The sequence below is a fragment of the Ambystoma mexicanum genome, chromosome 9 (assembly GCF_040938575.1).
Source record: "Ambystoma mexicanum isolate Mex_15411 chromosome 9, UKY_AmexF1_1, whole genome shotgun sequence".
NCBI classification, from domain to species: Eukaryota; Metazoa; Chordata; class Amphibia; order Caudata; family Ambystomatidae; genus Ambystoma; species Ambystoma mexicanum.
This window is the reverse complement of record NC_090931.1, coordinates 377,408,614-377,433,037: the sequence shown is the minus strand read 5'-3', so window position 1 is coordinate 377,433,037 and position 24,424 is coordinate 377,408,614. Positions and strand designations below refer to the sequence as shown.

The window sequence follows — 24,424 nt, the reverse complement described above, 5'->3', positions numbered from 1 at the left end:
TAATCCTCTGGATCTCTCACTGAATCCCTGCCTAAAATCGTCCCCCGGGTGGCCAGCTAAAGGCAGACGCTTCCTGATTTTGACCTTTGAGTTGGTGCTCTGCGGGAGGATCTCCTGGTAGATAACAAGGCTCAGGGAGGTAAGAGGAATCCAGAGGATGAGACAGTATTTGCCTTGTTTTAAAGGAGACATTTTCCCACTCATACAATATATAATGGCTTGTAGCCATCATAACCCTTCTGTTGCACAGGTAACCACCTCAGTGTGGGTGGAAGGAGTCACAAGCCATGTATGAACAAAACAAATAAAACATCTCTAACAAATTCAAGGAACTCAGACAATTGAAAATCACCCTAACTTCCAAAAGTGTAATAGAAGGTGGTTTGTAAATGTTAACCACATCTCATCTAAACTTATATTCCTCTTTACGAACCGGTCTGATGACGGATTTGTATAATATTCCTTCAGTAAAGGTTGTTGGGAAAAGAGATTAAAACATGTTTAAGAAATAAATCATTTAAGAAAAATAATTGTTATTTGGGACTCCAAGTCCCATAATTCCATTAGTACTTGGACGAGGAAGAGGGATATAGAGGAACCACGTTGTAGTTGTCAGCTAATTAACCTAAATAACCCACACCTGAGGGAGACTGGGAGGCTTAAATGGCTCCCTCACAAGCAGAATAAAGGGAAGCTGAAGAAGTCAGAGAAGTAGAGTATGCTGTGTGTGCCCTGTCTGCAGGTGTAGGAGGGATTAATAGAGTGAAGACGCCGGGACCACTGAGGATCGGTGCCTCTCCTTATCCCATTTCCAGAGGTTGTGCAGCAGAAAGCCGGCTAGGTGGAAGACGCCGAGAGATCTCCGGTGAATGGAGCTTGGGGATCTCGGGAGTTGGTTTGGTGGCGGCAACCGCGAACAACCAGAAACTGCTTGCCGAGTCCAGGACAGCTGAACAAGCCACCCCATGGCTTTCTCCGTCTCCCCTATCCTCCATTCCATCGACATGGCTTGGCCTCATGGCTCCCTCAGTCTCCCCTATCTTTTCCAACTGCTTCTCCCTCTCATGCCTTCCCTCTCTCACCAAGTCTGGTAAGAAGAAGAAAAAAAAAAGGCATTCCTGTTTTCCAACCCTGGTCTGCCCATCGCAGACACTACATCAATGTCTCCTCTAGGCAGACTATCACTGACATTCTCTTTGCCGTTCCTTTTTCCAACATTTGGACTCCCCATATGGTCTCGGTCCTCTCCCATTTCTCCTCCTCTCCCATTACAGGCCGCACCAGATGGGAAGTGCTCTTGGCACACTTTGCACCTTCCAAATGCACCATTAATGTCTATCATAATGGCACTATCATGACCCAGGGCTCTCAGCCCAACCTCTGCCTTCTTGACAGGTGTCTTTGTTCGCTTTTCAGCTCCCCGCCCCTCTTCTTCCACTCCTCCTTCCCCCCAAGTGGTGGCCCCTTACCCCTGTGCCCCCTCTCGCATATCTTTTAAAGGGTGCAACCAACTGTACTTAGCCACCCTCAATTCTTGATCTGCTATCAAACACCACTCTGATATCTGTCACCTCCTTGCAGACCTTGACGTCCTTGCTGTCACTGATATGTAGTTCAACCAGCTCAGTCACTGCTTTTGACACACTTCTCCCTGAAGGCTACAAGATTCTGTCCAATCCCAGGACCTCATGGGCTGCTGATGTATTGGCTCTGATCTTCCGAGTGGGTTCCTGCCTCCATCATCCCCACCCAAACCTACTAATCCTTTCAAAAACCTAGTCTGCAGGCTGTCTGTCTCGCCTACTTTCTCTTACTCTCGCTACCATCTACAGACCTCCCACAAACCATCCTCCCTCTTCCTCTCAGAATGGGCCAACCTGCCCTCTCTTCTTGCCTCCTCCCCCAAGCGTATCTTCCTTGGGGACTTCAACATCCATCTCAACTCTCTTGATGGGGCCACTGTTCTCTTCCGCAACTTTTGCAACACCTTCCCTCTATCCTTCCTTCTGGCCCAACCCACTCAGCCGGACACACCCTTAAAGCTCTTGTCTCAACAGACACCCCTCGCTCCAACCCTTTCATTACCCTTCTCCTGGTTTGACCACTCTCTCCTCTCTTCTCACCTTCACCATCACCTTTCTCATACCCAGACGCCTCCACCAGCACTGCCAGTCTCTTCCTTCTCCTCCCCCTCCCAGGCCCTCTGCTCTGCACTGTCCGCCGACTTCATCAAATCTTTGGACATCCTGTCCTTTGTCTTCTGCTCCTCCTCTACACGACCTATCCCTCCTCCCTTGGCCCCTACTCCTTCCCATACTCTCCTCTTTCCCTCCCATTGCGCCAGATAAGATCTCTAGAGTTGTCCGTTTTATGTAAGTCGTCTCTAAACAGATGCTCCCCTGCTCCTCCAGAACTATCAAGGACAACATTGCCTCTCTCGCTCCAGCCTTGGCTGACCTCTGCAACCACCCATTTGCCACTCGTTCCTTCCCCCAGCCCCTCAAGCACTCTCTTGTGCAAACTCTCCTAAAAAAGCCATCTGCTGACCCTTCTTTCCTGGCTAACTGTCACCCTATCTATATCACCCCTTTCTTGGACAAACTCATGGAGAAACTGGTCATCCCCCAACTGACCCTCCACACCAAAATGGCTGCATGCCTCCATGATAACCAGTCCGGTTTTAGGGCTGCCAGAGGCACGGAAACTGCTCAACTGAACACTTGTGAAGACCTACTCTCCAGCCTGGATTCCAACTCCCCCCTCTGTTCTGATCCTCCTCGATCTCTCTACTGCCTTTTACACTGTCAACCACTCCATCCTCAAACTGTCTCCATGATACCCTAGAGGCATTGATCATACTGTGAATCAGGTCATATGTTATATAATGTTATTGATTTGAATTGCCATATGTGTTCTTTTTCCTTTCATTGTTGTACAAGCATGAGGGTTAGATATCCCTTGGTTAGAGCGTTTCCCTTTAGTTTATTATAGGTAGGGAAATCCTTGTTAGAGTAGGGATAGTGAGGCATTTGATCAACCTATTTTATTTAATAAAATGACGAGTGTTGAAAACTCTCTACAAAGTTGCCCACCTCACATTTCTGACGCGTCACAGTACATTTTTCACAAATACCAAATGAGAGCATATCCACACACTAAATGCTTATAAAAAAAAATTATCTGAATGTAAAAAGGAAAGAGATAAAACAATATACTAACGGTTAAGTAAACTTTGCAACACTAAAAGGCAATTAAAGCGGTTTCAAAATAGTTCTTCAAACTTCCTTCAAGCAAATAAAATACTTAGCAGCTGTGCCCAAGAGTTGGAAGATCAATATCCTGCCCCCGAAAAAAACAAGGTTGCAGCAGGCTGTTTGCAGTTAGCAGAGGCGGTCACTGGGCACGTTGTTTTGTGACCACCTCAAGTCCCAGTAAAGGCAGAAGGGCTTTAGGAGGACACAACACCCATTTGTCTGACGAGTAATGAAGATTTTGTGGTGCCTGGGCTTCATAGCCAGAGGAGCCGGGTGTTGGAGGTAGTCTGTGATGCACTAGTCCTCCGTTACCTTCGGGCACAGGATTCCTATTTTGAGGCGGTGTGAGAAGATCTCAGGGAAGGACGATTCGCAAAGTCACACCAGAATTGGGTTAGCCATGGAAGAACCAGTACGTGGGTTAGGTTGCAGGACCGAGGGAAGACAGGCACCTGGAGCTTGCCAGATTGGCAAGATGGAACCAACCGCTTGTTTGATGTCTTGGGATGAAGACACACTAGTTGATTCGGTACAGAGAGTCTTCAGAGTCCGGTTAGCAAAGGGGCTCCCACTTCTGTATCCGGTGATGCAGCCATAAACATGAACTGCAGAGAGCCAAAGCCTTTGAGCAAGAGCTTTGATCCACTTATCCCCCTCAAATCAAAGGGAAGGAGCACAGCAGCCTGTTTCTTCTGTTTTTCTCGAAAAGCAGAGCTGTGTGGTGGGATATGGGGTGGAGCATCAGGATGCTGTTGCAGAGCATTGGTCCTTTCTCAAGAAGCAGAGAGATCCAGGAGTGCAGGTACAGCATTCCAACAGTACACAGGATAAGTGGGTCCTCTTTCATCCACCCTTGGGATTTACCACAGCATTCAATCATACACCAAATATCATTCAAGCACGGGGGTGGCCAAACCAATGGAATATCCATTGCTCTAAACATACCCATGCACTCAGGAAAGGCTTACACACTATCCCAGGAAGGCATCTGAATATGCAAGTCAGAACTGGTTTCAGGCCGACTACTGCCCCATTCCTGCCACACCTCAGATCGTTGAGGCAAACAAAGACAACCTACATTTTGCGAGCTGGAAGAAGGTGCCATCAATGACCCTGTCAGGTCAAATGGACTCCATGTGCAACCTTAATAAATGACCAAAATGCCATCACCAGCCTACTGGCATGACTAAGAGAGGGCTACCCCTCTCTAACATCATGGAGTACCTTCGGGATACTCCTGTCTTAGGATACATAAGCATACAAAAACGGAGCACCTTCTCAGCCACCTTCATTTCAGAGCCACACAGCAATGCACTATGGGGATGCACATTAAAAGAAACCCTTGCGTTTTTCGTTGCATAGATCAGTGTGATTTTCTCATTGGGTAGGGCAGGGCTAAATCATACATAGTTTAATTAGCCTAAGACGGAAAGCTCTCAAGGATGCAGCAGCCATTTTGGTCTGAAGATTTGGAAAGGCTCGTCTGAGCGTAATGAATCTCGAGCCTCACTGCACGGTTTGCTATTATATTCTGTGGGACGCAGGAATTTGTGTTGTGTCCTTTCAGTTTGAACTCTACAAACAGGTTTTCTCCAACAGCAACTTGCTCTTTGTGAGATTTAGTGCTGATTTGGGCTTTTCCAGTGCACTAAACTGATTGGGTGTGATATTAGGTTGGGAGGTGGGGTTGGGTGACCATGGGGCCGGGTGCCACCACCTCCGTTATGCAGGATCAGGAGAAGATCACGGCAGAGTCGCCAGGTCCCCAGCCCATTACCAGCTTTGGAGAGGACACCTCTATGGCTGGACCCTGAGCAACCCACATGTTGGGGAGACTAGCACTGTGCAAGAGAGGGGGACCCAGAGTTGGATGCGGACTGGCAGCAGGTTCAGGGAGCTCGAGGCCAACTGTTGAACAGGAGGTAAGAGTGCCACCTAGTGGGACAGGGAAGGCTAGTGCAACCATTCCTCAGAGTGTAAAATTCAAATAACCCAACACCCCCCTTGCTTTCTTGCCCACTGGTTTCCCCGCTTTTAGACATTGTTCGTCCCGCTGTAAAGACACTTCCTTCAATCGCAGGGCCCACCAGGCCTACAAGTGAACCCCTACAGTCAAAATCTTAACACCCCTTCCCCACCAAGTCTGATGAATCGGTGCTCCTCTGAGGAACGAGTGCTCGAGACTTTTTAAACTTGAACCAGAGACTCACAAACTGGATCGTTGCGGTGTTACTGCACTGGTTTTTGTATTGATATATTTATACAACCAATGCTTCAAGGTGTTTTTTAGGGTTATTGCACCCAGAGATTTAAAACACATCAGGGATCTATGTTTTATGGGCTGTTAATTTGATGTGCAACACCTGACATTGCATTCCAAGTCAAAATTCCTGCAAACAAGGAGCACAAGCCTGGAGAATCTCCCATGAAGGGCCAGCAGAAGGGGCCATTAACCACACGGGGCTCCGCCGTGAGAAAACAAAGGGAACCGCCTCCTGTGAATTGTTTAATCCAACTTTTATTTATTTGCCAGGGGCAATTCCGTCGAAATTGTTCCTAGTTCGTAGCACAAAGTTGCCCGAAACTGCAAAATGTGCTAGTTGAAGTATAAACACCTTTTCTTCCTGAAACCGAAAAGAAGCACAACTTGAATCTGGCTATAGAGGAGACACTAGCCTCCCGTTTTGGACGGAATAAAAAAAAAAATTTAAAAAAAATGTTGATAAAATAATTATAATAAAGCAATCCGTGAAAACATTGCAATGGTCGGTCGATGGAATCAAAAGTAAAAATACAAAAAACACTTTAAAGCGACTGCAAAAGAACCTATCTCGCCTACCAATTATTAAACAAAAGATTCTGTGTGGCTCATGCATAGGTTGTGCTGGCAGCAAAGAAGGCATGGAGTCCGTTTTTCGACCAACGTTTAGAAACACTTAAGTCTGCCACAAGATGGCAGCAGTTTCCACAAATAAGGAACATGAAAATGGGCTGGAGAAGAGCGGTAGGCTGAAGGTTTGGTTGTATAGTCGATAAATCTGTGTGGAAAGGTCCATTTTCTTTGTGCATTGCATCTGTTGAAGTTATGTTGGCAGAGTTAAGGGACAGACATCCCCGGTTATCCTATTTTTGCCCAGTGGACTCTTCCCGAAACGGAGTCCTTCCTCACTAATGAGTTGGGAGTCCAATGCCCCCCTCTCCACGCCTCCCCACCCGTCACTACAAGACATCGTGCTCCAAATTATGTGGAATTGTTACTTCACTTTGAAGTCTAGGTTTTTTTGACCCGAACATTCATTTTTCGAACTTATTTTCCAGTTTAACATTAGACACCAGACTGGCTACCCAGTGATCAGAGCAGATTAAAGAGTGGGGCTGGACTGTGAAGATTAATAATTACGTTTTTGAACTGTGCCTGCTTGTTTTTCCTATACGCACAATACTACTCATTGTCTTGAACAGGGCACGCTTTAGGCCCGGCCGGGCAAGGCGAACACCTAGGGCGCCACATTAGCCCCCCTTCGTCATCCCCCAGAGCTGGCGTGGTGGGTGAAGGCGCGCCAGGCGGCCTATTGTAATTAAATGCGCCTCGCTGTCCTGCTGGCGTGTACTGAAGTGATTAACTCCCCACTCCTGCATGTTTTGCAGTGGCACTCCATTTCTCTTTGGCAGAGCTCGGGACGATCCAACAAAATGGCCCCTTCCCCCGAGGGGATAAGGTGGGACGTCAAATTTTGATGACTCGCCCAGACATTGAGGAAGAGGACCATGTTTGCTGCACCTGGGTAGAAATCCGGGATGCCCAGGGCCCGAGTGAGCCGCCGCTACCGATTGTACCTTTGTAAACACCCTCGGTGCTGAGGCAATACTATATAGGGGAGAACCTTGAACCGATCGTGTGTCCTCTATCTTGAACCAGAGGTACTTGTGTGCTGACAACATTGAAATATGAAAGTATGCATCTTTCATGTACAATGTGGCCAGGTAATCCCCCTGCCACAACAACGGGATTACTTCCTGCAGACTTGTCATCCTGAATTTCTGAGGTTTGACATACTTGTTTGCAGGACGTAGATCTAAAACAGGGCACATAATTTAGCTGTAGATGAGGGACGACTTTGATGGTGCCCTTTTCCAGCAGGACCTTGACCTCATCCAACACGATGCGCAGATCGTCTGACCACAATCATCTGCTTCCGGGTGGATGGTAGCGGGGTGGGTGGAGGAATTCGATTGGGGTACCCGTGGGCGACGTTCATGAGTACCCACAAATCTGCTGTGATCCCCTCCCGCAGATGGGTAAAAGATGTTAGGCGTCCCTCGACCTGAGAAGTGTGGGAGGGGACCTGTACCGCTGAATCACCTTGAGGCGGAGCCCGGGGAGCCTCTGGAAGCAGAGTTTCTGCCTCTGCCTTTTCCCTGATGAAATCCTCTTTGTTGGGGGGATTGGAAACCAGAGGGTGAGCCCTGTTCAGCGGTCCAGTTGAAGCCCCCCGAACTATACTGTCCCTGGGAAGAGCGGGAGAAAGACTGCCCGTGAAAGGGGCGGCGGGTGTTGAAATTGCTCCACTGGACGAAGGGCTTGCCCGAGATTTGACTGAGCGATTTTAAAGTCTTCTGTTCTCTCTTGGCGGTCTCTAGAGTCTCATCAACCGCTTTCGCAAAAAAAGTTGGCTTCCTCCACTGAATTTTTGATCAGGGAGGCGTGGGTCTCCGGTTTAAAGCCTGAATCTTTGAACTAGGTGTGGCGTTTGAGAAGGGTCCCATGCGCAAGGACATGCCCTGTTGTTTTGGCAAAGTCCAAGGTATTTTAAAAAATATTCTGGGTGACTTGACGTCCTTACACAACCACTGCCAGAAGGCGGGTGCAAACAGGTTCTGGGGCCTCTTGGAGGTCCTCTTGGATGAGACCCCACTGAACGTCACTATAGCTCACTAGGATCAGGGACGGCTTCTTGTGTGGCACTTTGAAAGTGGTCAGCAGCCCTCTTTAGGAGTTTAATGGACATCATGTGCTTGTCAATAGGCGAGTCCCTGGTCTGAGGAGTAGGAGGGGCATCTAGAAAGACGTTTACTGGGTCAAAGTCATGAGGGGCAGTGATAGGCCACGTGCCCAGGTTATCTACAGGGTCCTTATCAGGGTCCTGATGAGTAGGATCTTTGTTGTCTTGGCCAGAGTCTTGGACATAACAAAATGTCTTGGCTTGGCTCACCGGGGTCATCTAAAACACATGCACCTGGGGTCCTGATGGGATTCAACCAGGGACGAGAATTGAGCACCTGGGGAGAGGAGCCTCTGATTTATAAGGAACAGGACAGAGGTCAACATCCCTATGTCTTTTCAAAATTAATTGAATTTGCCTGAGAGATTAGCAAACTCTGCCATCTTATCCATACAAGCCTCAAACTCGTCCCTGGTCCATTTCGAAGAATCTGAAGGATCAGATCAGGAGGGGGAGAAGGTCATGCAGTAGGGACTTGGTCCTGGTGTAGGGCTGGTGTAGAGGCAGAAGAATGGTCTTCAGATTATGAGGAGGCTTTCTTGGGGTCCATAACAGCTTTGGAAAGCTTCTCCCAAAGCTTTGGGAGTGTTTGACGAGTGGACCCGTCTGGGTGCATCTTTCGAAGACACGGCGGCTACCGACGCTCCCACATCAGAGGCCATAGAATTAGTGGGCGCGCCCGCCACAGAGGATGATGTACTGCCATGTGTAGGCCGCGAGGGCATGTGCGCAGAGGGCAAACTGTGAAGGCCACACTGAGGACGGGCCTGCGGGCGCAGAATCCTTCCTCGATGGCTCTGCTGAGGAAAGGAGAGGGGTTGTTTGCTTTGGAGCGGGTGGTGCGTGGGTCTGTCGCCAGGATATGGCTTCCCCATGGCACTGCTTGTCTGTGGTGGGCAGACACGAGGGAGTGCAAGGGTTCTACAGTAAGGTCGAAGGCCTCCAATTTGGAGCCGCAGCTGCCAACAGACTCTTGTCTTAGGCACAGACGGGAGAGTGACTCTTGGCCTGCATGGCTTAGGTCGTCCACCGTTTCATATGCCAGTCTTTCAGGGTCTTGGGCTGAAAGAGCTTACAGGCTTTGCAATTACGCTCGTCGTGATCATGAGGGAGACACCGATTGCATCAGCAATGGGTGTTTTTCGAAGGAAATGTACTGCTGCAAGACGGGTAAAATTCAAAAAGGCATCCTCTCCATAGCAGAGGGTAACAGCAGCCAGACCAATGGAAAGGAGAGAGAACGGGTGGAGAAAAGGCATTCTCTAGAGAAGACAGTACGAACAGGGCCCCACTCTCCCTACTGTATAGGCCGGGCCAGTGGGCTAAGGCCACATGGAAAACATTCGCCGAGCAGTCACTGGATGCATCATCGGCAGACAAGAACAGGACGAACAGCTGTCGAAGACAAGCAAACCACCGAAGAAATAGGAAACGGCAATATAAAACTCTTATGAGCTCTGCATTATGTGAGACCGACTAGATAGCTGGAAAAGAAAAATCTGTGGGACCTTGACGAGTAAAGGATTTTGGGTACACTACATGTCATGTTAGGGATAGTGTTACAGTCACACCCATGTCGATGTCCCTATTTGATCTCCGGGAAAATAATTCAATACTTTGCGATTACCACTAGATATCGGACTATATACAGAGCATGTGATCTAAGCAGATTCACAAACATCAGAAAAGTCACTACAAATTAAGAATCCCTCTTCTCTATAAAGGAGCAGGGACCCATGTAGACACACATTGTGATAAAGGGCCCTTATGTGCCACAGGGCCAACATCAAACGGCTGAAGAGTACTGTGCAAGACTAGTCAGGCTCCGAAATAGCACATCTGGGAGGCGCTAATAGATCAGGATCCCAATCAGGACAGAACAAACCGCTCCTTTGGCATGCATCATGATAAACAACTCCCTATTCCACCTGCTGGAACTACAAGTCGGGAACACAAGCTCCAGTGGGTCCTGCCACCCATAGTTCACTTTTACCCAGGTCGCTTCCCAACACACAATTTTGTCACTTGCAGTTGACTCAGGCGCTGAGCATAAGGTCTCCAATCTAAGCAATCTGTGAGTCCAGTGTCCGGCCACTTGTTGGTGCAGCAGTTGCTGCATCCCAGGGTACGGAACACAACCAGCTGATGCTGCCCTTCCTTGCCCCCCTGCTTTACATTCCATGGCATCAGATTATGGCCTCCCACAGACACCTGCACTGCAGAATATAAACAATGAAGCCACGTCAGCGTTCCAAAGCAAAGGATTTTTGCTGGATATCTGTCAACCTCCAGTCACCTCCTTCTGGAGGTTTTGGTAAACAATTTGAATGGACAACCTTAAAAGAAATTGTTCATTTATATTTTTGCCTCAGCTAATGAGGGAAGAGATCCGGGAGCTGAGGAGAGGATGTTCCAAAAAGGCAGTCAAGGTGTCCAAACAAAAGGAGAATGGACATGCAATACAGAGGCAGTAGGAGGCATAATCCATGACGGGATGAAAGCTTTTGTGCCAAGGCAGGGGTCGGAGGGCAGAACAGGCAATAGCGTGCGTACGCGTGTACACACACACACACACACACACACACACACACACACACCCCCCCCACCCCACCCCACCCCACCCCCACCCCCACCCCCCGTGGACGTCTCAGGTAAAACACAAGTGTATGTTACGATACAAGTAGACAAACTGCTTTTAAATTCAATTTTTTATTAGAACCTACTTTCAATATCTAGTGCGCTTTTTGGTAGAGTTTGTCTAGTCTCTCCTTTTTATACCTTAATATTTTGTTCAGCGATTGTTTTCTTATAGCCGATTGATTTCTTCAAGATCATGCCCTTTCGTATTGAAGGTATTATTTTTGCAGCACGTTTGACTCTGATTTGGGAGATTTGCTGGAAGAGTATCAACCTGCCCATTAACTGCCATGTGTTTACCTGTCCATCTGCAAACTCCTCTAGGCACACAGCACAGACCGGGGCAGAGCTGCAGCTGCTTCCGGAGTCTAGTCCACTGCGCCGGAGATGTCTCTCTGTGCGAGATCGATATCTGCGGGTTGCCTGCTGGCTGATAGCTCGAAGCGTCTGCTGATGCAATGAATCCTGGGTTGAGAAGAAACAGAAATACATGCACATTAGGTGTATTCTGTGCACACAGAGATATCATGCAGAGAGCTGAGGCATTCAACCCGCGATTGGAGAGGGGTTTACATGGTGTGTGAAGGCATCATGAAGCAAGACAAAGACAGACACATTTTAAACTAAGGAATATTATTAAATCAAATGTCAGGATGATTGAAGGCCTATCTATCCCTATGCTAAGGTGGGATTTCCCTATCGGAATAAAACTAAGGAAAGTCTGAGTCACATAGTTCCATTTGAAAGTCTATATCCACAAGCTATACTTGCCCTCACCATTTAGACTAACAATGTATAGGGATGTTAATAACCAAAGAAGCAATGTTCAATGCAAAGTTTGGCATTTCTTCCAACTCTTTGCTTTCTTTCCCCAAGTAAAAGATAGTACCACAAAAGTCTCAAGATTACTTATCTCTCGAACTCTAAGCAACATAGTTCAAGGTAATCCTTGGAGTTCCCTTCCCCAAGTCTCATGTAACACAATGCCAAATAAAAAGGGGAGGTCTTGAAACCTCGCTCTCAAGACAACATGATCAGGTTTTTCAGTCTCAGGGCTCACTTCCCAAGACTTCAACCTTTTTGTACTTGTTTTAGATCGTTTTATCAGTTGGTTTTCCCAATATACTGGGTCTTCAGTATAAAGGGCTCACTGGTCTAGACGCAGTTGTTAGACCACATGATCCACCCATTACAGGTCATGCAACAAGGATCCCTGGGCTCTTGAGCCCCTTGCCGACTCCTTGGCACTTCCTTACGTGCGCCAAGGGTTTCCTTGGTGCTTGCTCCTGTACCCCACAGTGTTCCTTGGCACTTCCTCCTGTGCACCAAGGTATTTCTGCTTAATGTCTTTAGGTGGGCCTCCTGGCCTTGTATACAACGTCCCACTCTTTTTGGCTTCCCTTCTTAGCCTCTGCGGTTGTACTTCAATGTTCTTATTGGGCTTCACATGTAAATTGCTTAATGGTTTTAATATGCTTTGAATGTGAATTGCTCGCAACTCAATAGTTACTTGTGTTGCTTAAGGTTTAAGTCTCATCCTGAAAAAACACTTTTATTCAAAATGCATTCTTGTCCTTGAAGTTCAAATATAAGTTTGAAATGCCCTCTTGTAAGTTCAATATTTGTTTGCTTTCTGTTCAGTATTCAAAATGCACTTTTATAGTTAAAGGTGAATTTGCCTTCAGTTTGGTATTCAACAAAAATACACTTTTTTTGTTAAATGTACAGTTGCTTTCAGTTCGGTATTCAAAATACATGGACACTTGCCAGTGGCCTGCTCCTTCTCTGCACGGCTCCTGCTGGTTCCGCTCTGCTTCTGGAGCCGGGAAGAACCGCTGCCACAAGCTCTGCTCGCCTGGTGGATACTTCATGCTCCGGTTCTCCTCCTGCTTTCCAGGGTATGTGCACAGCATCCCCTGCGATCCTTGTCTGCTGTAAACCTGGTTCGTCGTCCAGTCCCACCACGGCTGCCTCCATAAAGAGCGGGTCCCCTGCTGGTTTCTGCCACGCCGGCCTCTCTGCTTCTTGTGCTTCCCAGTACCTCAATGTATGTACCTGCAGCCTTCTAACAGGCTGCAGGTGTGCCTGGTCAATTACGCCTGCCTGACCATAGTTAGTAAGACATGCCTGACCTTCCTGCCAATGCTCGGGATGCAGCTTCCTCGTCCCAGTACCCAAGTGGTGAAAATGTGTTATGTTCATTCCACTTAGTCTCCTCTTTGAAGACTAGCACAGGCCACACCTGGAGTTGTGGACATTGGCCTGCGTCGCATCTAGATAGGATTGATTGAAGGATAGCATGCCCGCGCCTAGATGAAACTTTAATGTTAGCGGGTGCCACACTTGGAATTGTGAACAGCAGCCTGCGTGGCATCCGGATAGAGTTGTGAATGTTGGCATGCCCCAACCTAGACAGATTTCTGGGCACTGGCCTGCGCCGCAGCTAGATAGGACTGCGATTGTTGGCATGCCCGCACCTGGATGAAGTTCTGGACATTGGCCTGCGCCGCATCTGGATGGGATTGTGAGGGCCAACAGGTGCCACACTTGGACAAAACTGTGAATGTTAGCATGCTAAAGGTCAGGCAACCCACTAACCAATATAAGCTCAAACTCTGCATACTTATCTCACTCAAAAAACTCACACGACCACCTCTCGCACAACAAGCCGCACGCACTTCACAACACTGCAACAACACATAAGCCGGAGCAACAGCACACGCGGACTGACACTGATCCAATACCCGCACCAATGCTCAGCCCCCGGTGTATACCGAGTTGAAGCTGCCAACAGAACACCACTCCTCTCACTATCCTACTCCCTCTTCACCTTACTAACCCATCCCACCTTATCGTTTACAGATCCGCCAGAGCGCCTAGGGACCAATTCCGTTGGTGACGGTGCGCGGTACAAATACCTTTAACATTTAACTTTACAGTATTATCATGCGTCACATTAGGCTAAGGGAGGGAAACGGGCTTACAATAACCCATAACAGTTGGGTCAGGTGGGTTGTTGGTAGGAAAGGGGCTGGGGCGTACCAGGCCTCTTCCAAGGGCACCCCACTTCCAGTCCCCACAGACCTTCCACCCAGGTGATTCTCCCTTGCTTGTCCACCCCCAGGCTCAGGATCCAAGAGCGATGGCCTTTCCCTGTCCACCTGGGCAGAGGATCCATGGGGCATAGGAGTGAGCACACCTTCAGGTTTCTCACAGGTGGGAAATGGTGGTGGGGTTGGGTACATTTTGGTACACTTAAAAGAAAAGAGGACCCAAGGCTGAGAGTGGCAAACTATTGAGAAAGATAGTAAGGGATGCGATGGGCAGAGGAACTAGCAACATTGCAATGGCGAGTTGTGACGCAGGATGTATAGGGAATCCAGAGATGGGTAAAAATATTATTCTAAAATAAATATTTTAAAAGGGGTGTAAACTACTCTACTGAAATAAAGGGAAGCTGGTTGGATTAGAAAGAAGAGAAAGAACAGGACACATACCCAGAAGAAAGAGCAAGCTAGTAGTGGAATTGGTTTTTGCCATGTAGGTGCCCAGAGACTCATTTAGGATCCCCCACAAGTGTACTTTTGTTGTAAACAAGGAAACAACCCATATGGCTCGGTCGTGGGAGCAAACCACAACTGATGGGTGAGTTTAGATTAAGGGGAAGCACACAATAACCCTCTGATGCAGCCAAGGACATTGATTTAATAAAAGAAGCAGAATACACGTTTGAAGATGAGGGCAGAAAGAAAGCAAGTGGACTGGCCAACAAGCATTCATTGTGGAGGATGACAAAATGAAAGGAGAAATTAGCTAGGGCCGAAATGCTCATCTAATTGGGTAGAGGGGAATTTCGTTTTGGACTGAGTGCAAAGAGTTTGGAGCTTGTGGGAGACGGCAGAATAGATCTCTGGGGAAAAACAAACAGGGATTCTGACCCCTGTCCTAACTAATGCCGGACAAATGCCTTACCCTACCTTTGACTGGCCCTGCCCTCAACGGGGAATGATCACAGCAGAACACTGAGAACAGCACCTGTGCGCATGTTAAGAGTGAGGTTTAAAGCATCTCTCAGCCTGCTAAACAACATACTAAGCAATGTGAAATTGTGAAATAGGTGACTGTGCAGCTCATGGTTATGTCTTTAGTTTCCAGAATGCCCCTTTTCCTCATCTGCCAACTCATAGCTGATTCTTTTGCACCTCATGGGATACAATACATCTATTTGAGACAGAGAAAGAGCAAGAAAAGAGTGGGATTGAAAGGTGGAAATTAGACCTGTCTGCAAATGGCCAGGTGTTGGAATGGAGGGTCGCAGGGTGTTCTGCCTTGGTAAGGCCTACTCATTTCTTCCCTCCTAACTAACCAACTCCCCTCCAAGATCTCCTACCCCTTTACACTACACAAACTACCACCACCTCACAAACTACAACCACAGGGCTAGCCATTAGCACACCAACACTAATCAAATCACAACTAAACTCTCCTCTTTAGCTCTATCACATTTCTACATCAGCAGTTAACCAGACTCAAAGCAGTGTAGTCTATCATATCTTTGGATCTTCCCTATGAATAACCTACTCCCATGTTTCTCCGCCAAATCCATAGAAAACACACAACAACCGGGTACTTCTGAATTTCACTCAACAACACAACTGGTCTTGCATGAGCCTCTAACACTGTCCCACTAACAAATCTCACCCCACCACCCCCCTTCTCATACACAGCCACGAGCAGTGAGGGTACCAACAGTGGCAGAAGGGCACTATACAAGACTACTTACATCTCACTAACTGTCCTTTTAAACTCTTTAACTGTTTAACACCAGACTTTGTTCCTTGCCTTGTGTGCTCTTAAAGGGGAAGTTCACTCAAAAATGTTATTGTCTCAAAAGGTGGGCCATTATAAAAAAAATATATAAACATTTTTAAAGAAAGTCCCTATGTCAAATTCTGAGCAAATGAGGCTCACAGTCAAACATTTCAAACACTAGGAGGCATCCATTTTGTGAAATGAATGAGCCTCCTGCGCTTCTGTTAAGGTCTGCTCTTGCAGCAATAATGAAGCAAAATCCCCCTACTGGACTCTTTTGCTTATTACAGCCGAAGCACAGAGAATGCAGTCAATCTCCTTCATGCCCTGTGCTGCTGGCGAGTGCTTCTTTGTGCTTTTTTTCCCCTGCTTTCACGGGCTCCCCTGAGCTGAGTAAGCCTGGGAAACTTAAAGCGAAAGTCCAAGCAATTATAAATGCACGTTGTATTTATGATTTTCATGGTTTCGTTTCAAGTCTCCTGAGCTCCCCCGAGCTGGGGGAGCCAGGGAGACAAAGCGAAAGAACCAGCAATTATAAATACAACTTTGTTGTATTTATGATTGCCATAGCTTTGTTTTTAAGTCTCCCAGGCACCCCGGGTCAGGGGGAGCGCAGGAGACTTAAAAAGAATGTACTTGCAATTAGAAATACAACTGTGTTGTATTTATGATTGCCGTGGCTTTAGTTTCAAGTCTCCCCGGTAGACTTAAAGCAAAAGTACTGGCAATTATAAATACAACCGCGTTGTATCTACTACTATGGCTTTGTTTTTAACTCTCCCGAGCTCCCCCTATAGGGGAGCTCGGGAGAACTGAAGCGAAAACCACAGCAATCATAAATACAAGGTTGTATTCATGATTGCAGTGGCTTTCTTTTTAAGTCTCTCTGGCTCACCCAAGCATGGGGGCGCCCGCGAGCCTTAAAAATAAAGTCCAGCAATTATGAATACTTCGCTGGTCATCAGCAGAGTATTCATAATTGCTGAAACTTTTTTCAGTTTACCATGCTCGGGAAACTAGAAAAGAAAGTTGCAGCAATTATGAAACTTCTGCCAGTGCCCGGCGAAGTATTTATAATTGGTGTGCCTTTCATTTACATTTTCTGTGCTGCCCGGGGCTTGGGGAGCACAGAAAATGTAAAATGATAGTCAAGGCAGCCTCCTCTCTTCCTGTTAAGCTCCGCTCTCTGGCAGCAGTAAGTAAAAGGTCCCAAGTAGGGGGCATTTGCTCGATTATTGCCGCCAGACCAGAGCTTAACATGAACAGAGGAGGCTGCTTCATTTCACAAATAGGATGCCTTATGTCAAAACTTTGAGACTCATTTGCTCAAAACTTTACATAGGAACTTTCCTTTAAAATATTTTTTATATATATTTTTTATTAGGACCCATCTTTTGAGACACTAACATTTTTGAGTGAACTTGCGATGTCCTGCTCTGCATCAAGCACACTAGACTCAAATATCTGGCTACGCAACCAGCTTTAAAGCAGCAGACAAACTATAGAACAGTATCTTGGGATTAGGTGGTCACATTAGCTGAAAGATTTCACAGGCACATTTTAATATGTATGTATTCTACAACAATTCTTACCAAAACTACAAAATGGCAAGGCTTTTAAAAACAAAACAACAAAAAAAACATGATTGATCTTCATGCATAACTTAACTTCACAAACAGGTGTATTTATTGAGTGCACAAAGTTGCGCCCAGTGCACCCCTCTGATAAATACTGTGCCCTCGCCACTAGGAGGGCATGGGCCCTGCGGCGGTTGGGACGGGGGGGGGGTTGAACAAAACTTTTCAATGCACAGGAGAGTTTTAAACCTACCTCAGCTCGATTCTGCCTGCACCGGAATCTGATGATGGAGAACAGGACAATGGCAAAGATGGTACCAACCACAGTAAGGAGGATCCAGACATCATAATCTGGCTGCGGAGAAGAAAAAATAAATATATGAGTGAAATGGTACCAACAAAGAGGATGGTGATACAAAGGGCAAAGAAAGAAAGTACAGAAGAAGGAAATAAAGAATGAAAGAAAGAACAATGTAAAGAAAATACAGAGATACAGGAGAAACTGCTATGGAGAAAAGAAACAAAGGAGTAAATAAAAAAAAAACAGTAAAAAGGAGATCCAGACAGAAATCTACAAAGTAAATATCAAGTAAGGAAAAAAGAAAAAAAATTAAAGAAAGGTGGGGATAGAAAAGGCTGAATGAAAAAGGTCAAATAAAGGGTAAGATTGTGAAAGTGAATGAAAGAAGTTAAGGAAAAAGGACATTTGTCAGAAGAAAAGAGAAAAAATTAAATGTGCCATGAAAGAAAAGACTTAAAAAGGCTTGAACAGATGGATGAATGGCCAACGGATGCACAGATTTGTAGAATTCAAGTCAATAATACTGTAGAAAACATGTTCAGGGAAAATCCTCACCCACTTTGGAAGTTCCTTCACCTCTATCTTCACTTGAGCTTCTCGGTTGTTGTTCACAACATCCATGAGGCGCTCAGCATCATGACCCCAGATAAGGATGACGGGCTGGGCCATAGCAGTGGGTTCCTGTAGCTGGAAGGGAAGACTGACATGGTGAGGTCCCAGACCACAGAAAGCAGTCAAAGAGGACATCTGCCATAACTTGGCGGTAAAATATGTAATTGATCCTTCCTCTGCAATATCACTGTGGGAAATCGTCGCCCTTTGAAAACTGCATATCACATTACATGCTTATATTGTGTGACATGATCTAAGTTATCACGCTGATCTAGATGTATTCATGTTGCATCAATGGGTTTCCTCACCAACTATGGCCACTGTACAGGTCGCACCAATTGGTTTCCCCCGGGTGCACACTTTGGCCGTGGCCACTACATGCTACAACAATAGGTTCCTTTGAGCCCTCTAGGCATAGAATGTATTTTTTCCTCGCTCTCTTCAGATTCCTTTGGCATTCCCTCTGATAGTGCCCCCGTTAATGAACTACAAATACAGAAGCAATGAACCACTCATGCCCATGGTATTCGTTCAAACTGTAACTGGCACCCAAGACAACCCACAACTCTTCAGCTTTTTTTTCCCCATTTCTGCATTACCCCGGTATTACCGCGGTACTCGCGCGCATCGAGCAAAAAAGAAAATGGCAAATTTTCATTTCTGAATAGTGTCTCTGCTGCAAAGCTACTACTGGACGGAATAACCCTAAACCTGTCCTGGAAATTAAAGCAACGCTTTGTGCCCATGTTGTTTCTTATTTGGTCCAACTCCCTCCAGTGGTTTTTGCACTTCGCCATGATAACATTTTGACTTTTTCTTTACGGGAAAATAAATGGGAGTAGGCCGAAAACTATGTTTCCTTGCTTTCTTAATGGGGGGGAGGGGAGGTAAGATGGGGTGGGGAGCCTGATCTTGTGACAAACTTTTCGTTAGGAAAATATCAGCAAAATCCGTTATGCAAGTCAAAACTTATTAGCAACAGCATTTTCGGATTTCCCATGGCTCACTCACCTTAACTACAGGCAGCGACCGCCTCACTATAATATAAGCATACATTACTTACCGTAATCTTATTTCTGATGCTTGTATCTGCTTAGATGTACATGCTTTGCATAGGCCAACATCTAGTGGTAAGTGCAGAGTATTGCATAGCTTGTTTTTGAAGTTCAAAAAGGGATGTCGACTGGGCGTGTTTGCAATACTATCCCTAGTGTGACATGCACTGTTTCCATGGTCCTTCACGTGTCAAGGTGCCTCAGATGTTTTGGTTCTGACATGAGGGAGTACAGGTCTTTTAAATGATCATAAATCCCACTAGACCTGCATGGTGAGTTCCTTAGTTTACATACTCTACCTATGAGAAATGCACTTGCCCCAAGGTGACTGGTGACAACATTTTTACCAGTACTTTTTGTAAAATGGTGAATGTTGCCATAAGCGTGCTTCATATTTGGTGCATGCTGCCAAGCACGCACAGTGAAACCTGTCTAACATCCCCATACTCGCCAGCAAGATTGAGTATCATGCAAATGGTACTTGCCCTTCATAAAAACTACTCGTCAATGCTAGTGGGCTAGTAGATTTTGCAAGCACTGCTGCATGAATTGTATGCGTGAGTACAGGAAGTAAAGAAAGGTGTTAGTTGTCTATGTAACTTCAACTACAAGAGGGGAAGAAGGGTGGGTGTATGTGAATAGAAGTAGATGGAAGCATAAGAAATACAATTACGTTAAGCAATGTAGGCCTTCTGAGGCTTGTGGATCTGCTTAGAATCACATGTTTTGCCTACACTAGCGAGCAGTACATGTTTTAACACTACCTGTCCCACCTGTGCGTCGCCATGTGAATGTGTATCTAAGTAGTAATGTTGTACGAAGGTGAGAATTGAACTCCAACTAGCAGCTTTGCTTATTGCATATAAAGGTACATTTGCGATGAAAGCTAGATTAGCCCCAGTGCTCCGGTGTAGTGTGCTCTGGACGTGAACAGTAAGGCTTTCTTGGCTAGTGTGAGAAACCTGAAGGTGTCTCACTTACTGGTCCCCGAGGATCTGTCATCGAGTTGGCCATGACACAGCCATCGCTAGTGGATTCAGTTCCTGGAGGCCGGACCAGTGAGGGAGGATCACCTGGATGGGGAGTCCTCGAGGAGGGAAGTGGGACAACGACGGATGAGACGAGTTATCCCCCTCCTTATAACACCCTTTCCCCAGGATACTGTACTCTAAACCCTCCCTTCTCCGACACGGATACTTTCGCACACCACGAAAGACGACGGACAAACATCAAAGCCATTTATCGCACAAGTCAGGCAATTGACCAGAATCACACACACCTGACTGCCCTTTCCCTTCCCTACAGGGATAAAAGGTGGAGCACGAGAGCACAATACAAGCAAGGCAGACAACACGATGAGAGAGCTAACTCAGCACAGCAGTTCAAGAGGAGGAGAAAGACGGCATGTTTTAGGAGGTTGCCAAGGAGAGAAGTGACCCTGCCCTTTCAGACCAAGACCGGTGAAACCTCAGCAGAAGGAATCGTAACACTGCGAACAATAACCAGCGTGTGTTGCAGTAGATGTCAACGGTATACGGGGTCCTCCTCCGCTGACAACCAGGGAGAGACGCTTGGCCCCATGGTACTGGCCTCGACTCCAGAGACAAGAAAAGCCAAGCAGTTCATCACAGCTGGTGAGTAGAGGGGAGAGCCGATAAGAAACCGAAATCTGTTGAACGAAAGTAGCCAGCGGCTGATTAAAAGAAGTACAAACTGTTGATACGCAAGAGGAAAGCCAGCTATACAAGAGTCAAGCACCACGTGCGTGCTCACTCAGGAAACTCTGGGCGATTACCCAGTTGATGAACTACCGTTCCCAGAAGGCTTTGGGAGAAAGGCAAGAAAGGGGTCAAAGTGGTCATACAGGGGTCTAGTAAAATCCTCTGTACAGTCTTAAGCTTTTGACCGACAGATGATTGTGAAGTAAAGGGAAGCGAATTCTACATCATAAAGTTGGCAAGAGTGAACCCGACCGAGGGATGTCCACAATGAACTGTTCAAAAGACATCAAGATTTGTGAATGGACTAGATGTCACAAAGGAAATTGTGTTGAAAGCCATGCTGAACAAGGCACAGGGAGGTTAACAATCGAGAGGGGTCAGAGCCTAGAAGAGGGGGACCCAGAGGTGAAGAGTTAGCACCCAAACACAAGCAGAAACAATCAGAAAAAACTTTTGTTGGGCTTTTGTTTAATATTTTGGGACCTCACCAGACCCTCAGAAGCGAGAATCTCCAATACCGAAGGGCCCGATACTGCAAAAAACTTTTGTTTATGATTTTGTTGAACAAATCAGTTCCTCTGAGGCAAGAGATTTTTTTTTTAGAAAAGAGACAACCACGAAGGCCCTAATAAACTGCGAGTGGAACTGTTAGCTTGTGCTGGGAAAGCTTGAGTGTGCGCTGTGCTTAGGAGTCCCACCTTGTCCCGTGCTCAAAACATGGAGAAGGGACACCCAGACTACCGGATCCTGACTCATTATTGGCAAACACTTCTTTCTTTCCTGTGAACCCTATCCCACACTCTTTGTTTGTATTTAGCGTAAGGATTGGCAATAGGTTTTTCTTAGTAAAGACCGTTTTATTTGTCAATACACCACTAAGACTGCCTTATTTTTTGATGGCCTTAGCTTGCGCCCATCTTAGATTTACGTTTTGATCAGGCATTTTTCCACCTCGCATTTACAGTTTAATAAACACCCTTGAACTAATCACTTGTGTCCGTCTTTACTGTTGCCACCATGAGTTCCTTACACTAGTGAATAGCACAATTGGATGCATCTGACAATCCATTTGGCAATAGTCCCCTTCTCTTCCTGCGGCTACATACACACAAAAAAACGGTCCGTTTTTCTTAGTGGCTTTGTTTTCTGTAAGTAATACACAACAGCCCTTCTATAGTCTATGGAGGCTTTTTTCTGCTTAATTCTTTGGGTTTTGAAAGAAAGCAGGAGGAAAATATGTATGCGCACGTAATACTATTTTGTTCTTGAGAACTATTACAAAAGGATCCTGAACTGAGAGAGCTTGTAGTTCACTCACCCTCCTTATAGCTGTAAAGGCAAGAAGAAAAGGAGTCTTATAATTGAGATGCTTAAGACTGACTTCATGCATTGGCTTGAAGGGGGCACCCATGAGCTTTATAAGAAACAATATTCAAGAGTTGGATTTGGAATTGGCAGGTGTAATCTTTTAACCCCCTTCCATGAAAGCTTTGACCATGGGCACTTTCCACCACAATATTCTACTCTGAGAAGTGGTGTGAGCTGAAAGTGCTGCTAGGTGCACTCACAGTGAATTAAAGACTAACACAGAGTCTAAAAGATGTAGTAAAAAGTGTACTATATATATAATATGAGAAGGTTAACCGTCAATAAGGTTGATGTTGTACATTTTGCACAAAATGAAGTGTTTGCATTTGTTGAAATAGCCGTGCCTTGTGTTAGGTTTGCATGCTTCATTTAATATGTCAATACATCTCTGGGCTAGATTTAAGTGAGCAGGTTCTATGACCTCATGAGCCAGGCTGCCAAGTTCCGTGTTTGAGGGCATGGATGGAGTGTTGTCCCCCGATTCTGTGACATGTTGAAAGGGCACGGTAGTTTGATCGGAGGACAGAGATATTTTCAACAGGTGTGAAAACAATGTTTGACATACCCACATAGGAGCTATCTGGATCATGTTGACGTGTTCCTGGTGCAGTTTGTGGACTGTCCGGTTGAGAAGAGTTGGACAGGCAGATTTGCATACGCGTTTCCCTCCAGCAGTGCGTTACATTTGGATTCTGTCTGGGGATACCTGGATGCGTAGTGTTGCCATTCTTTTTGGTCGCAAAGAGATCTATGTCTGGAAAACTCCAATCTGTGAAAACACTGTGTAGGATGTCTGCATGCAATTGCCACGTGTGTTCTGATGGTAGTTCTATGTTTCTGCTTAGCACGTCTGACAGGGAATTGTGTTCCCCTGGAACATGTTGCGATTAGGGATGTAACGGTATAACGGTATACCGTTAAAGATACCGTGAACCACTTAATTGAACAATAATAACCGTCACATTGTTTATACCGTTATACCGTTCATACCGTTAAGTGTGCTTTTCAATCTGATTTGGAAAGGCTGCAGTAAGCAAGTGCTGCGTAGTCTTGGTCTTGCACTGTTGGATGTGCCGTCTGCCAAGTAGTTTCAGTTCGAGCAGTTTTTAATGCCATTCCATAAACAACACATGCTTGACACAAAATCAATATGTTAGCAATAGGAAGAATAGATACAGTGCCAAGAAGGAAAAGGGTTTACTTTGGGCTGGTGGTTTTGGGGTTTATATATTTATAATGGATAAGGTTCTCTAAACATATGGCAACGGGGGATTTCCCTGGTTCTATCATTGAATTTACATATAATAAGTCACACTGCGAAATTCACTGATCTGTCGGTATTCCCTGCTGCCATACCAAAGGGTAACATGTCCGTGATTACTGAACACCTTTTGGCCCGCAAGTAAACTAAAGGCTGTAACATAAAGAGAGAGTGCGTGTGTATGCGCACAAGCGTATACTACCATCAGCCTCCATTGATCTGTGGCATGCAGGTTATCAAGATGGCAACATGTTCATCTTCACCAGTAGCCAGTGGGGGAGCAAAAAGCCTAAATGACCACTTAAGAAAAGCTATTCAGTTTGGTTTGCCGGTTGCAGCAGGCCCACCCCCCCTCTCCACACGTGTGTTTGTGTTTGGTGGAAGCAAGGCATTTCAGTGGAAAGTATGTTGAAAGGCCCAATTCTGGCCCTGGGTGCCTGGTTTTGTTTGTGATGATAAATCTGTCAATGTATGACCTTTTAGAAAATATTTGTTAAGATTAGTTAACTCCACCTGCTATACCGCGATAACCATGAAATACCGTCATTTGGCAAGAAGGTTATCGTACCGTCATAAAACTAATACTGTGACACCCCTAGTTGCGATAGGAGAAACGTGTTGTATTTCAGAGCCCATAACCAAATGTTCGGGGCTAATTTGGACAGCCCTGAAGAGTGTGTCCCTTCCTGCTTTTTTAAGTAGTACGAGGTTGTGGTGCAGTCTGTCAATATGAGAACGGTTTTCCCCAGTAGTAGTAGTTGGAAATCTTGAAGAGCTTGGAACATGGCTAAAAGGTCTACACCCTGTGCGCAGTTTGTTGAAG

The 24,424-nt window shown here is 46.1% G+C and overlaps 1 protein-coding gene across 2 annotated transcripts in view; it reads right to left on the bottom strand.

Annotated features, from left to right (window-relative positions):
- The window catches only part of RNF43 (ring finger protein 43), a 333,549-nt gene that overhangs the window by 40,165 nt on the left and 268,960 nt on the right, over positions 1-24,424 (bottom strand). For both annotated transcript variants that reach the window (XM_069614840.1, XM_069614839.1), the window contains exons 4-6: positions 18,140-18,271; positions 17,537-17,638; positions 11,195-11,359 (exon numbers count right to left, since the gene is read on the bottom strand). In XM_069614840.1, coding sequence (XP_069470941.1) covers positions 11,195-11,359; positions 17,537-17,638; positions 18,140-18,271 — 399 coding nt within the window. The remainder of the gene's footprint in view (positions 1-11,194; positions 11,360-17,536; positions 17,639-18,139; positions 18,272-24,424) is intronic.